The following is a 17295-nucleotide window of genomic DNA, read 5'->3' on the forward strand; positions in this document are numbered from 1 at the left end:
TGCTATAGAAAACATGTACAAAGAAGTTTCACACATTTTAGAAATAATTCCTAAGACCGGATACACGACGAAAAGAAAAACTTGTTTAACCAATGGTAAAATGCAACTTATGTAAGGCTGTGAGCATTGTCCAAACACAATCATAAGTGTTCGTGTACCCTGCTTTACTTTATGTGTCTCCGATTTCGCCTATAATATACAAGCTTAAGGAGCATTTGAATTTAAGGCAGTGTTTAAGAAATCTTGCTAAAACGCACGTTGCTAGAAAATGAACAACCTATCCTAATTATATCTCGGTTGGTTGAGCAGGAAAATTGTAATATTCAGTAAATTTATTTAAACGCTATAGATATTATACTACGTGTCACATTAGCCGGACAGAAATCAGGCGTCGTCTTCAAGCTATGAAAGGTTATGACTCCGAAGTAGAAACGCGAAAATAAAACCGTGGAGAACAATCACCTGACTCTCAATGTTATCGTTCAAGCGTCTAGAGCGCTTTGCTTAACCTCTCCCTAATTATAAATAAATGAATTATCGGTAAACGTTAAAAATTACAAATAAATGAATTATTGGTAAACCTTGAAAATTATAAATAAATGAATTATTGGTACACCTTAAAATTTACAAATAAATGAATTATTGGTAAACCTTAAAAATTATAAATAAATGAATTATCAGTAAACGTTAAAAATTACAAATAAATGAATTATTGGTAAACCTTGAAAATTATAAATAAATGAATTATTGGTACACCTTAAAAATTATAAATAAATTAATTATTGGTAAACCTTAAAAATTATAAATAAATTAATTATCGGTAAACCTTAAAAATTATAAATAAATGAATTATTGGTAAACCTTAAAAATTATAAATAAATGAATTATCAGTAAACGTTAAAAATTACAAATAAATGAATTATTGGTAAACCTTAAAAATTATAAATAAATGAATTATTGGTAAACCTTAAAAATTATAAACAAATGAATCATTGGTAAACCTTAAAAATTATAAACAAATGAATTATTGGTAAACCTTAAAAATTATAAACAAATGAATTATTGGTAAACCTTAAAATTTATAAATAAATGAATTATTGGTAAACCTTAAAAATTACAAACAAATGAATTATTGGTAAACTTTAAAAATTATAAACAAATGAATTATTGGTAAACCTTAAAAATTATAAACAAATGAATTATTGGTAAACCTTAAAAATTATAAACAAATGAATCATTGGTAAACCTTAAAAAATATAAATAAATGAATTATTGGTAAACCTTAAAAATTATAAATAAAAGAATTATCGGTAAACCTTAAAAATTATAAACAAATGAATTATTGGTAAACCTTAAAAATTATAAACAAATGAATTATTGGTAAACCTTAAAAATTATAAACAAATGAATCATTGGTAAACCTTAAAAATTATTAATAAATGAATTATCGGTAAACGTTAAAAATTACAAATAATAAAAATTTGACGCAAAACTATGTTTAAAATGATATCATCTTTTAATTTTCAACATCGGAATACACATTTTGGGAACTTCGAAACTTACACAATTCATTAAACCGTAAAGTATACTTGTATTTCATCTATATAAGTATTTTTCATTTACCAACAGTATCTTCGTAACATAAAATAACAATAAGGTATTTTAACCTTTACATCAGCGTTACATTTGTAGCTCTTATGTATGTTACGACAAATCATTCGGGATTTACGGTTGAGGGAAATTTTCAACCTCATTAATAAGCGCAATTTCACAAATTCTAAAATCTCTCTATGCAAAACCATTTCATTTAGTGATATTTTATCACGCGATAACTCTAGAGTTCTGAATCCACACGTAATAAATTTAACAAAACTGTTTCATATTTTGCTTCTTTAGTTCACATTAAATGTATTTGGCCAAAATCGACTTGAATAGACAAATCTTAATATTTGGTCGTCCATTGAAGATCACAATTACAAGTAGTGACAATGTTAATTGAATATTAACATACTTTTCACCATTCATTTAAGCTCTTCTTTTAAATTTGACCTTAATGTCCCCATAAATATTTATTTTTATCATTAGGTCATGAATTAACCTTAAACAATTTTTGTAATTCTGGGATATTTGCAACGTAACGTAGGAAGTTGACTAGAACTAATAATTCAAAAGGGTATAACAAAAACAAAGGTTCTTAAGGTCTATTTCACTTTGGAATTTCCTTAAAAAGGATACAGTCTCTATAAATTAACTTTGACAAATTAAATAACGGTACAATTTTTATATTAAAAAAAATAATTTTTGAAAATATTGTATTTATATTCAAATAACAAGATCACCCGAGCCCCAAAACTTGTGTTAGTGAATCTTCGAACAGACCTCGGCAAATGTATTATTTGGCATATTAAATTTCAATTTCTTGAACGATATCCGACCTTAATTTCAAGCCCCTTTATGAAATTAACATCGATTTCTTTATTAATTTATAATACTTTCTACATGATGATCACAACCGCTATTTCACATTCATACAGCGACAACTTTATATTATTTTGTACAAAGGAACATTTAAATAAGCTTATATATTTTCCATTCTTTAAATGTTTTTTTTTTTTTCAATTTTGAATCTCGTACCACCGGTCGCTTTATTTGCGCCGGTGATCGCCGAAAAGTTTATTTTCCCTTATAATACGTAATACGTTTTAAATGTCCAAAACAATGAATATCCAAAGTTTTCGGGTTGCTAATTGAACAATTGTTTAAGGGCTAAAACTATAATCTGGTAACAGCGCAATCGGAAGATTTATAATTTATAATATAATTATAATGATATTTATAATTTATATATTATAATTTATTAATTTATAAACGCGAATTTGTTTAATTTTTTTTATCACATTTTGCTTTTTCAAACTCTTATTGGCACGGGATCATATATTTGTAGTTTTCTTGATATATTTCTTGATATTTACTTATTGGCTGCTGTTGTTGTTTTTACGTTGAACTTTACTGTAGCACTGAGCACCAATTAAGTTGTGGAATGTTCTTTAGAGACAAGCAACTCTGGGTGAAGCACCAATTTTGAAGCCTATTTTTTTTCTAGTTAGTAGCTTGTGACACGTTTAACTACGCGATAAAATGCTAAGTACTTCTTGCGCGTTCAAGCTAATATTATTTAAACGATTTTGTTTATTAGGTTACAGCGGCTATAGCCTCTTTACATATTTTGTTTGAAAACCACCAATGGTAATTCATGTTGCCAAAACTATGTAAATACTGATAATTTTATCATTTTTTTTATTAGTTAAAACTTAAAACCATCTTTATTTGACTAGAATGTCACCATTTTATAATTGTATTTCATTATTTAATTTTATTTAATAAACCATAATTTTATTAACTATAAATGAAATTAGATAAATTTCGGTTAATTTCCTTTTCATCGCTATTTTTTTAAGTTATATTTAGATTAAAGCTTAATTGATTTAAGATATTTCGTGAAATTATTTCTTCTCATTTCTTAAGAACCATTTCTCTTAAATTTACGCAAATCGATTTATGCCTTTTAAACAATTTCAGTTCAATATTCAATTTAAAAAAATTTGGTATCCCAAGATTTACATTTCAATAAAATATTTCAATTAAATAATTTTAACAACTCTTCATAGTTAGTATGTTTAAATTAAATTTAAAAACTTTTACCGAATGAAAAAGTTATTTCATTGATGGTACTCGTAAAATAATGTATAAAATACAATATATATTATATATAAAATATAACATCAAATAATAACGAAGAAATTTATTTTGAAAACTGGGAAATTTTACAAATTGAAACGGATCAAAAAGTACTCATTGAAAATTCATTGAATTCTCAAAGAAATCGCTAATCAACAATTCGACTTATATATTAACTTTCTCGCGACTTTCTTTTCACAAAAATAGTTGGAAGGGCTGACATATATACACTCCGGGTTTCCCGACTTTGTATTGGAAACTTTTAGCAACTTTCAGCAAAGAAACGCCGACACTACCGGAACTCCACAACAGTATTGGCTCTATTTTTTTCGCCGGACTTTCGCTCGGTTTGGAGGAAAGCGAGGAATTCTAGAGCAGAAATTCTTTCGCGAATCGGACTTGGGCCGCCAAAATTTTTATTCTAATTCTAACGGCTCTTCTACAGACTCTTTATGGGCGGATCGAGTGTTCGAACAATTCTTTTTACACCACCTTTTGTTAATGTCACGTTTTTCAATAAAGTTTTGAAAAAAAATGAGTTCCGCTATTATTGACAATCTCGAGCTTCCTTCACGGTTTACGCTTCTTTTTTCATTAAAAAACTGCTTTTCTTAAGCGTACTTTTTTATAGGCGACTTCAAAACGCTTCAATTAGAAAAATGGAGCGCTTTTTTTCCTTTATAACCAATTGACCTTTAAAATTGATTATTAAGCTAGTAGAGTTATTTAAATGTTATTTATGTTCTAAGTTTTCAGTTTGAAAATCTAAATCACTATATTTATAAAAGACCGATTTGCATTTGTGAAGAGAGAAGATATTTTCACGATGGTAACGCCATTGGAGTTCCGTTTTTAAATACTCAAACTCTTACTAGATGGCGCCAACAGTGTAAAACATTAAAATTTAACATTATAAAATAACCGATAAAATATGACTTTCTCTTGTTTCTTTTAAATCAAATTTTTTTTAATCTTTTTTTATATTTTTAACATAAAACAATGCTATAAATAGTGTTCTTTGTGTTATAAATCAGTAACTATTTATTTCCTTCATGGTAATAAAATTTAAATTGGCGCCATCTCGGATAAATAAAAGCATTAAAATCGAACCTCTAAGGGCTTCGCTTGAATCTTGGAGGAGAGAAGTATTCTGGAGTGGAAAAGTCGGGCGCCACCTGCGGCTTTGTAAAATTCCCATCATGCTCTTTTTGGTCGGACGTCATCAAGCCAGAATGATGGCAGATAAAGCTGACGTCCGACCAAAAACCGGTTTAACCGGGGTAGTCTGGGTAATTCTAAAAGCAATAGGCGGGAAAGGACGTTCTTATTACCGCTATGAGAGTTTCCACTCCAGAATACTTCCCTCCTCCAAGCTGTAAAATATTTTATTTTACTTTCTGCAATTTGTGAATTAGTATGATAGACGGGTTAAAGCAACCCCTTAAAGGGAGTATAACCTTTTCAGGAATTTCGGGAAATACATAATTATCTCCCCTCATTTTTCTAACCACGTGTTATACGTAGTGTGAAATACAGTGGTTTTTGAGGAATTATCCCACTGAAAGTATCCACGTTTTGGTAGTGCTTTAATTTCTCATATCTACTAGAACGCCTTTCGTGAATCTAAAACCACGTACCTCATTTTTAAGAAATTATATTTGAATAATTATCCAAACTATAATTAAAATAATTGATTTATAGCTCGGATATTGTTGTTTATATGTTAATTAAGGGTGCATTAAAAAATTAACACTAAATATGAAACAATAAAGGTTTCAAGTGAGAAAACCTCTTCAGGGCGGGCACGCTTCCTCTAATAGAAGAATTGGGTGTTTCTACTATGGTTCTAGACTAGCGCCACGAGCGAGAAAAGAGAGAAGCTATGGCGCGCCCTACCAAACAAGGAGGGTTCTACTCCCTTTAAAAACGTGAACGGGGGAACTTTGTAGGAGTATAATAAAGCTACGTCTACACTCAGATACAAGTTTTCCCTACACGTTATCAAGAGAGTGGCTTAATCCGTCTATTATCAAGAGCCCAATACTTTAAAACTTTACAATTTATATCATTTCGTGACCACCAAGTTATAAATGAACTGCAAAATCAATTACCATAATATCGATTTCTTTTTTTTTATACTTTAATTAGCCAAATTTTAAAGGTTATAATATTATTATACAAAAAATGTTTGATATAAATCATCATAATGAGTCACGCGAGACCCATTACTTGATACATTCTTAAAAAGATAAAAAAACGAAACATAGAAAAGATAAATGATTTATAAGCGAATCTAAAGAGGAGGTGCCCACCGTTATTTCACATTTTCTTTTAGGCAGAACATTGAAATCACCCCGCAAATAGAGTGTATTATTATTGATAGAAAATGGCTAGACGAAAATATTCGGAAGGTACCATAAATTCTGAAATTTATTATTCGAAAAAAGATGGCGCGATTTCAAAAGGGTTTTTTACCTCAAACAATAGTTGCTTTGGGATCAGCGCAGTTTCGGAGCTTTAGACTGAAGAACATTACGTGGACTATGAAAATCTTTTCGCAATCGATTTTTTTAAAATAGTGCATTTTTCCTACGGTACTTTATTCTCAGGATTTCATACAGCGAAATCCCCGATCACTTTCTTTAAAAAAAATACAATATCTAGATTTTACAAGAACTTAGAGCTCTATCAACTGGTAGCCGCTATTAAATATTTACTTCTAACCAAAGTTGGGTTTTGCGGGTAAATGGACGTTTTAATCCTTCACAAAATACACCCTTTTTATTTTTAAATTAATGTAGTATTCTTAAGTTTTAAAATTGTAATTTTGAAATTAGTTGACAAAAATTAGTGTTTTATAATGAAGAATCGTAAATTATTAGTCGATTTTGTTTTTAATTTTATCTTTGAGTTCAAATAAACTACACAATTTCTTTAAATATCTAAATATGTTGATTTAATTTTTAATTTCATTAAAATTAAAAGACTAAACCTTTAAAAATATTTTTTTTAAAACTTTTAGTTCTTATGGTCAAAATCATTAAAATCAGTTGTGACCAGTTTAAATTTAAATTTAATTAATTAATTCTAATTTGTATAAATTATAAATACCCGTAATACCGCTTGTGATTTTGAAAATCAAAATTTTAATTCCTCCGAAATAATTTTTAAAATTCCTCCAAATTTGATAGATAGGTGACGCTCGTACGCGACATTTATGACGTCAAAAGGCTAGTGGCGAAGGGAGCTTGCTTAAACTGTTACTTCAGCTTATCGATCGAATACTTTCAGATCCAGTTTTTTTCGTATAGCCCTTATCAAGTTTGAGTGACACGAGTCAAGATCGGTCAGAATCTGACCGCAGTACGTCACCACCACACCTCCCCCCCCCCCCTTGGCCTTAAAAGAGCGTCTTGTAACGGGTAAAAATAGCGTCTTATCCAGTGATTCTGTAGATCAGCGGATAGAAATAAGAAAGGCTACGTTGTGCTAGACCTTTCTATTTCTAAACAAAATAGCCAGATTTTAGACAAGTGGCTAAACATTTAGAAACCAATGAAGACCAGATTTCTGGATTTCCTAATTGATGTTTCTCATATTTCCTCTGTAATTCTATATTTCCCAATATTTCTATTATTTCCTCTGTATTTCTGGATTTCCCAATATTTCTATTATTTCCTCTGTACTTCTGGATTTCCCAATATTTCTATTATTTCCACTGTACTTCTGGATTTCCCAATATTTCTATTATTTCCTCTGTAATTCTGGATTTCCCAATATTTCTATTATTTCCTCTGTACTTCTGGGTTTCCCAATATTTCTATTATTTCCACTGTACTTCTGGATTTCCCAATATTTCTATTATTTCCTCTGTAATTCTGGATTTCCCAATATTTCTATTATTTCCTCTGTACTTCTGGGTTTCCCAATATTTCTATTATTTCCACTGTACTTCTGGATTTCCCAATATTTCTATTATTTCCTCTGTAATTCTGGATTTCCCAATAATTCTATTATTTCCTCTGTACTTCGGGATTTCCCAATAATTCTATTATTTCCTCTGTACTTCGGGATTTCCCAATATTTCTATTATTTCCACTGTACTTCTGGATTTCCCAATATTTCTATTATTTCCTCTGTAATTCTGGATTTCCCAATATTTCTATTATTTTCTCAGTACTTCTGGATTTCCCAATAATTTTATTTTTTCCTCTGTACTTCTGGATTTCCCAATATTTCTATTATTTTCTCAGTACTTCTGGATTTCCCAATAATTTTATTTTTTCCTCTGTACTTCGGGATTTCCCAATATTTCTATTATTTTCTCAGTACTTCTGGATTTCCCAATAATTCTATTATTTCCTCTGTACTTCGGGATTTCCCAATATTTCTATTATTTCCACTGTACTTCTGGATTTCCCAATATTTCTATTATTTCCTCTGTAATTCTGGATTTCCCAATATTTCTATTATTTTCTCAGTACTTCTGGATTTCCCAATATTTCTATTATTTCCACTGTACTTCGGGATTTCCCAATATTTCTATTATTTCCACTGTACTTCTGGATTTCCCAATATTTCTATTATTTCCTCTGTAATTCTGGATTTCCCAATATTTCTATTATTTTCTCTGTACTTCGGGATGTCCCAATAATTCTATTATTTCCTCTGTACTTCGGGATTTCCCAATATTTCTATTATTTCCACTGTACTTCTGGATTTCCCAATATTTCTATTATTTCCTCTGTAATTCTGGATTTCCCAATATTTCTATTATTTTCTCAGTACTTCTGGATTTCCCAATATTTCTATTATTTCCTCTGTACTTCTGGATTTCCCAATATTTCTATTATTTTATCTGTACTTCGGGATTTCCCAATATTTCTATTATTTCCTCTCTAATTCAGGATTTCCCAATATTTCTCAATATTTTCAATATATCTGAAATATTTCCAATATATCTCAAATATTTCCAACATTTCTCAAATATTTCCGACATTTATTAAATATTTCCTATATTCCTCAATATTTCCTAAATTACTCAATATTTCTGATATTCCTTAATATTTCCTATATTCCTCAATATTTCCGATATTTATTAATACTTCCGATATATATTTATTAATATTTCCGATATATATTAATATTTCCGATATTTTTAAATATTTCCGATATTTCTCAATAACTTCCGATATTTCTCAATTACTTCCGATATTTCTCAATTACTTCCGATATTTCTCAATTAATTCCGATATCTCTCAATTAATTCCGATATTTCTTAATTACTTCTGATATTTCTCAATTACTTCCGATATTTATCAATTACTTCCGATATTTATCAATTACTTCCGATCTTTCTCAATTTCTTCCGATATTTCTCAATATTTCTTTTTGATTTCCATAAATATTGATAATATTTCGTCGAATTTATCATATTTCCGATGTTTCTCGTGTATTTATAGATTTCCAAAAATTCTGAATTAGATTTCACGCACAGCAGATTTCTTAAATGGGCTCCTCGCTTTTAGACTTCGTTTGATTAAAAACGCCACTAGGGTGTCTGCCAAAATATTGGATCAATTTGTCGTAACGTAAACGCCGGTATTCTTTTGAAATAATAATGTCTGCGAGGTTGCCTCCCTCTGAAATATTCTAGAGAAAATTTTGAAAATAATATATAGTGGCCTTTCGTCTCAACCGACTGTATTACGAGAGGCGGAGAGGTGAAATCTGCGCGTTGAACGGTGATTATATTTTACACTTTACTCCGAGGCCTGTCAAGCGCTCAACTTTCTGTTTTCCTTTGAGCCTAGTCCCGAGGCCTCCGACAAGTAAATCCGAGGCTGAAAAATCTTCGTGTAAACAAGCCGCAAAGACGACGTGATTTTGACTAAGGTTTAAAAGACGCGTTCCCATTGCAATTTCGTGGAGCGACAACGCTAACCTATGCCGGTATTTAAAGCGGAATAATTTTTAAAATGTGAAAATATCAAATCTGTACTAAGCTTTACCGCGGAGAAAGGCAAACGCTTTTCTCTATACACGTAGAGCAATATGTTTTGACAAGCTTAGCTAAACCCGCAGAGCTTTTCCATTTAAAGAGCTGCTTTTGGGAAAGGACTTAAATCCCGCTGATATTGCGTCATATATTTTTATAAAATATTTTGGCCGTTAATAAATTTTCAGCATGATTTTTGAGATTTAAATTAATTTAGGTTAATATAAGTTAATAAAAGTTTAATTTTTTTAGAGTTTATGATAATAAGATAATTTTATGTACTTCTTCTTTTAAAGGGTATCTTCCCATTGCGCTGAATCCCATTCGACCGAATTCCCATTAGACCGAATTCCGCCAATGTTTTTGATGAAATTAGCCCAAAGGCGGGTTTTGTATTTTTCTAATCGACCGACGCAATATTCACAATTGAGCGACCGCAAAAAAATATTTTCTTTCTACTCCTTTAGGTTAGGTTAGGTAACACTGCATGCTGTTCTGACAGATGCTGAAACGGATAAAACCGAATCCTAAACCCGGAGAAGTGCGGGTTTTTCGGTCGAATGGGATAATCCGATAAGACCGTATCCTAAACCCGGAGAAGTGCGGGTTTTTCCGTCGAATGGGAAAATCCCATTAGACCGAATCCTAAATCCGCCAAAGTGCGGCTTTTTCGATCGAATGGGATTCGGCGCAATGGAACAGATTCTTTTTAAGTACTTAATTATTTAGGATAAAATAAATAAGTTTACGAAGAATATGCACGTGAACTAAGAATAAAAATAAAATACAATAGTATTTTTATTAAGAAATTGTCGAGACGTTTCTCGTCATTTCAATTATTTTGTTTTAGGTGATACTTGGTATACTTCAATAATATCAAAAGAAATTTTGAACGTAAATGATCGTACTCATGTGAAGTATATTTACTGTTTGTTTTTGTCATTTTATTAAATCATGTCCAATTTTATACTCAGAATTAAGGTTAAAAATTATTTTTAGATTCTTTATAAATCCTATGAGTGCAAAATAGATATCTTTTTACAGATCCTTAAATTATAATTAATTTTTATAATAAAAAAAATTTAAATTTTTTAAATGGTAAATCAACAATGCTAAAAATAATAATAATAATAATCAGCTAGGCTAATACCCGAGGCACCACCTTAGGCCTAAGTCATCAAGCGACTTTTAAAGCCATTAATTCAGGTGGTCGGGTTACAATGCGAGGGAGGGTGGTGGCAAGCCTTTCATGCCACGCGAGCCAACAGCTCCCTACACTAACTATTACCGTTAACCTCGACAAGTTTTTAGGGAAGGGGAAACCGAAGAACTCCTTAAACCAGTGGGGAGAGAACTTGCAAACTCAACGCAGAAGGAGTAGTTCCGAGTTTTCACCCAATGCCACTAGCTGGGATCGAACCCGGCTCCTCTTGCTGCGAGGCGAAGTGCTAACCACTCCGCCACCCCACTAAATAAATACAACAGATATAACATTCTCTGATTTTTGACAGCAGGATTACTACATGTAGAAGACGAATGAAATCTATCAATCAATAAAACGGTAAAGGAATCAAAGTTCTACGCTTGGTAAGCTACATTATATTTCAAGGCTCAAATATATGAATTTTGTACGCACATTAAATATCTGCCTCTTTAAAATTAAATGCGAGTGGTCTTTCGGTGTTTTTTTTACGCGTGATAAAAAATGTTTAATTGTTTCAACAACCTTTCTATTTCAATCAAAATTACTAATTCATTTAGTTTATTATTTTTCTCAATTGATAATATGTTAAAATTTCTCTGGTCTGGCTTTGTGACAATCATTGTGTGTATAGAATATCAAGTTAGATATCTGTGGAGATGGTTAGTGACTCGTTTATTGGTCCCATAAATTCAATTTTCTTTAATTTGTATAACGCGATTTAAAACTCTCACAATGTACTTAATTCACTCAGCCCAGTGGCAGACTAGCCAATAGGGGTACCAGGCCTAGGGCCTCGTTGTCTCGAAGGGGCCTCAAAAATTACATAGCAAAAAAAAAGTCATTAAAGTAACATAACATTGCACTATTACGTAGAAAACTAAAATATCCCAATTAATATAATTTTAAATAAATGCTAAAAATAATGAAACCCTCCGGATAGTGATATTGGTATGAAATAACAGGTACTCGACGTAGCGCCACAGAGTCAAAGCTATTTTTTATTTGCATCGACAACTAATATTTTACATATTTTTTTGTAACGACAACTGAAAATAACTACTTCTATATTTGAGCGTAGCCATATAACACATATAAATTTGAAGTGGAAATGCAACAGCAGCGATTACTGAGAATGTAACGTGTGTCAATGACACTGTTACCGCTTAAATATTACTAACACGGGCTCATATCTTTATAAATTGTCTCAGTCAGTGGTTCCCTAAAATTTTCCGAAAAATAACCTCTGATTTTATATATTTAAAATAAAATGCAATTATTTATGAAAGAAAAATACAATTATTTATTAAAGAAATGCAATTAATAATCAAAGAGGAACACTAGCATTGGGTGAAAACTTGCTACAACTTCTCCCGCTTTGAGTATGCAAGTTCTCTAAGAGCTCGCGAAAACCATAATAAATTATTAGACTGAACTAAGATCCCATCAAAATATAATAACATTTATAATTATAGTTATTAAAATGTTGATTTTTTTAAGACAATCTTATGGAACCAATACCTGGAACCACTTCGCGGAACCAAAGGGTTCCGCAGTACACAGTTTGGGAAGCAGTAAAAAGCAAATGAGCATTTTCTTTTGATCAGTTCACTCTTTTATTTTAAATATAAAATAAATTTAGAGCTTTAGAACCAAAAGCTGATTCTTTAACTATAATTTTTTTAATAGTTTTTTTTATAATTTTATTAATACTGATAACATTTGATACAACACGCTTAAATAAATTATTTTAAAACCAAAATATTTATCCAATTATTGCACCTTATATTCGAAATAATATATGAATTAAAGCTAATTATTACGCCGAGGATGAACGGACCAAAAGTGAACAGAAATTGAAAAAATACTTGGGGACCATATTAAAATATGAAGCATCGATATTGTAATTTAAGAGGAAAAATAATCTAACCAATAAGACAACCCGGATTTAGAGATAATTCATGAAGTTCAAATTATTTTAAACGAATATTATTTAATGAGTACATTTTTGTATCTTTAAAATATGTTTTTCTTTGGACGGACATACGTTTGTTTTACACTAAAATAATAATTTTATATTATTTAACCAATCCATCACGCTATTTAATTTACATACTATGGTAAACAACTGCTCTACGATAATATCTATAATCACTATATACTTAAGCTCTACCATTCCAGCCTTACTCTATTAAGTAAGTACTAACAAGGAACTTTATTTAACTTAAAATAACACTAATTACCTTTATAATTGCCATACCCTGTATTTAATTCCTGTAATTGGATGCAAATTTTCTAGAAATGAACCGGTAGTTAATATTTTATCCTATTCTTAATTAGAATCAAGCTGAAATCCTCGTTATACCTCTTAATTTCCCAACCCACTCGCTCGCGTCCACGTTTGTAAAAATCGCATCATAGCAACAACAATATTGTTGCGAGCCATTATTAAAATATATCTTTAAAAGTTCGATAGACTGCCTCGAAAGGAAAACCAAATTAACTTTCTGAGATATTTATTTTGGCTTCCTTTTAAAATCTATACACTTTAGATCGATGGCGTCAACCTTGGCTGTTTTAAAGCAAACAATATCGAAAGTGACTAAAGGGAATACTTCCTAACTGCCAACTTCAGGCTTTCCACTGACCACAATTGGACCCTCTCAAAGGAACCTAAGCCTACAGGGTGGCGGCACCGGGGGCTACACTTTGAAAACGCTAGGTTTGAAAGTTTGTACCTGTATTAATTAATCCTTCTAATGGAAAGCATTCTCTACTTTAAAATGACGCGTTTGGTACTGTACAAACATCATAAAGTGTCTGACGTGTTTGTGTTGCCCGCGTGTTTGTGCTATAGAAAGACTTCGGGTAGCTTGCGTTCGAGAGGCTGCCAACAGCCGGTTAATATTTTTCACACTAAAACTAGAAATTATTCCACTATATACTACATTAAATTATCTATATTATTAATTTAGTTAAAATATTAGCTTTTGAATACGGTACCCGCGTACTATGGAAGAGCTTGGTTATATACTTTTTTTTTAATTCAATTTTGTACGCGCAATTTTTTCGCGGCGTTCGTAATGAACGTAATATTTCTATTCGGGACTACTTATAATTTACGCCGGTCAAGCTTAGAGGGAGTATATTTTTGGCTCATCATCTAATTTGAAATTTTGGCCAACAGATTTTACATATGGTGGGTCCTGCTAGCGGATGATTTCTCCATTTAGAACATACTTCCTTTAAGAGTTGGTCAAAAAAAAACAATTTGAATGCGATTGCGTTCTATCAAATTTTTGAAATTCAATTTTTGGCTCGGATATCTCACGGTAATTTGTCCTAAGAGCACGTTAAATACTTTTTGATCAGTTTTCAAGGATATGGTTCGTTTATTTTACCTAGTTTTGGCAACAGTCGTAGAATTTGAAATTCTTTGTTAATAATTTCTCGTGGATCTATTAATCAGGAAACAAGCCCTTAATCGTAATCACCTACCTCACTCAATGTACATTTAACACCGTGTCTTTGTTTAATGATAAGATTATTCGGTTTATTAGCGTTATTTAGGTTCTGATAATATATTGGTATTTAAGCTAGTTTTGTAGTCACGAGGCTCAGAAGTGGTTCTCAGTGACGTGAACGCGTCGATACGCGATTATCCATCCCGGATGACAATTCTTTCCAAAGCGAAACTACGTCCGATGAAGGTCACCTCGCAAAATGCGATAGAAGGCTTTCTTGAACTGTTGGTTGGCTAGGGCGTAACAAAACGGGTTGATGGGACTATTCGCGTAGCATAAAAAGTACGTGAAGTAGAAAAGATGGTGGTTGACGCAACCGGCCGCGTTCGCGCAGAAGCCTTCGACCAGCGCGCAAATGTGATATGGAGTCCAACAAACCACGAAAGCTCCGAGGATGAAGGAAATGGTGCGCAGAGCCTTACGCGCCCGGTTTTCCGATTTGGATTTTTGACGTTTCTCGCCGCGTTTCTTTTTGCGCTTCATTTTCTTGCTGAGCGTCGTGACGATGGCCGTTCTCGACATGGAAGTGTAGTCTTTCGAAGTGTTCACCGCCGAAGATTGTTCGTGGTCGATTATCGGCTGTAGTTCTTCCATCTTAACAACTCTGGTTTTGGTGGTTCCCACGCTGTCCACTTGCGTGACCATGGGGTAACTCTTCTGGAGCTTACTGGCCTGCGTTGAAGAAGACGGAGCGTCGAAGCTGGCTTTAGTGGAAGAGTTTTGACCGTTCGCGGCTTTAGTCGCGGGACTGTTTCCGCCTTTGTTTGGCGACGTGATGGCAGTTGAGCTCTCCTGGTCGATGTACTTGATGTCGTTGGCCTCTTTCGGAGCCCAGTTGGTTTCGTCTACCACTGGGGTAATGTTGAGCGAATTTGGTGGCACGGGCCTGGAACTCGAAGCGGTTTCGTAGCCCGGAGTGGTGGGGGCTGAAGTTGAAGCGTAATGAACCGGTACCACGGGTACCGCGAGGTTATTATCCGTGTCCAATAAACTTTGTTGACTAGCTTCTATTTTGGAAATTTCGAAAGACGGTTTCGGCGGGGGCTTAGGTGGTGGATCCAACTTCGGGATGGCCGTGTCCGATCGCGGCCTCATCGTCTCGGCCACTTTAGCCACAAACCCTTCGCCGTGTTTTCCAGATTTTTCTTCCTTCCTTTTCTTTTTCTTTGGTTTGGTCGACGGCTTTTCCGGTTTTGGGTCTGGATTATCGATGGTATCGTCGTCGGAATCGAAGACGGGACTACTGGATCGATCCTGGTCGGAGTTTTCTTTCTTGTCCGAGAAACTAGTTGTCTCGGTCGTAGCCGTTTTGTTGGAAGATGTTTTCTGACTAGAGTTGGAATCTCCGCTACCTTGTCCCGAACCTACCATTAGCGTTTGAGCAGACTGAGGATTGACGACTGTTGGAACGCCGGTTCCCGCTTTGGGCTTGTCCTGGCTTAACAAGGTACTCTGGGTCTTAGACATACCTAAACCAACTTTAGCCTCGTTTCCTGACTTGCTCATAGAGACGAGCGATTGAACCTTCCTCTGCTTGGCTTCGGAACGCTTCTGCATGTCGCTGGCCGTTTTATATATTCCTCCGTAGAGAATGAACAGCACGAATAGAGTGATATAAAAGTAGACGAAAATGAGAGAAGTGTTGAAGACCGGATCTTTCAAAAACTGAACGGCGCATTCTCCCGGGTCCAAGTCTCGAAACCCTATGAAATACTCCCAGCCCATAATGCTGATGAAGAAAATCAGAAACGGCAGTATCCAGGTCATGGCCACCATAAAGATCACCTTTCCTCGGGTTCTCCAATTCCGGTACTTGGCCGCGATCTTTACGGAGCAGTATCTGTCCACGGTGATCAATAGGACAGTGTAGATAGAGACGAGACACACCGTGTGGTCGGTGGCTAGCCAGAGGTCGCACGGGATCGGACCTAGCTCCCAAGTACCCATTAGAACGTAAACCGCGTAAAACGGCATGGAGACGATACCGATTAGCAAGTCCGAAATGGAAAGGGACACTATGAAATAGTTGCTCGGTTGTCTGATGGCTCGTTCGACGACGAAAGCCGTTAACACTAGGATGTTTCCTCCGACCGTGAGGACGATACACAGCCCGATACAAACGGCTATAAAGATGGTCGCCCATAACTCGAAAGGGGCTCTGAACTCTTTTACGGCTGTGGCGTTGTTAAATATGCTCGTCGCGTTACACAACGAACCGTTTACGGAAGTTTCATTGGCACACAAAACACTGGCGTTGGTTATTGAATCGAGAACGATCTCTTGCAGTTCCTCGAACCAGGACTTACTCGAGTTACTCTGACTTTCTAAATCGTCTTTTATGAGGGAGAGCGGTTGAAGCATATCGTTTCCAACCGTACCGTTCCTAAGATCTTCTTCGGACACTTCCGGTTCGCGATTTCCGAACAGTTTGATGACCAACATGGATGGTCCGGCGTAGTTGGCCATGGCGTACTTGTCAGAGTCCTCGTTCATTCGACACTCGGACACTCCGGCGCTTTAAATTTTCGTTACATGTCCTCAACGACGTTTCTGTAAACAAAGAAAATATACTATTAAGTTTCCACTTTTATAATTATACGGTTCCAAAAAACTTCGGTATAGGCCCATCGTTAAATTTAAATATTATCGAAATTAAGGCGTGACTTCAATCACGGTTTAATTACGCGCCGAAAACGTTTTTCTTCGGCGAAACCATTCTTTTCTTTTATCTCGCCAAGCAGACAAGGCCTAAAGATCCTTTTCTTTTTAAATAAGTCTCTCTAATTAAATCCTCCTGCGAACGAGAGAGATTCTTGGTAGATTGCTCGCTCGAG

General features: G+C 33.6%; 1 protein-coding gene across 1 annotated transcript; it reads right to left on the minus strand.

Moving 5' to 3' along the window:
- Positions 1-14632: 14632 nt before the first annotated feature.
- Positions 14633-16954, minus strand: mAChR-B (muscarinic acetylcholine receptor). The gene has a single exon (XM_090176108.1). The coding sequence runs from the start codon at positions 16952-16954 to the stop codon at positions 14633-14635; it is 2322 nt and encodes a 773-aa protein (XP_090032234.1).
- Between the last annotated feature and the right edge of the window lie 341 nt (positions 16955-17295).

This window comes from Leiobunum rupestre, chromosome 5, assembly GCF_980474605.1.
Source record: "Leiobunum rupestre chromosome 5, qqLeiRupe1.1.hap1, whole genome shotgun sequence".
NCBI classification, from domain to species: Eukaryota; Metazoa; Arthropoda; class Arachnida; order Opiliones; family Sclerosomatidae; genus Leiobunum; species Leiobunum rupestre.

Excerpts from the sequence above, each read along its gene's own strand:
- mAChR-B (XM_090176108.1), bottom strand. The coding sequence starts at position 16,954 with ATGAACGAGGACTCTGACAAGTACGCCATGGCCAACTACGCCGGACCA.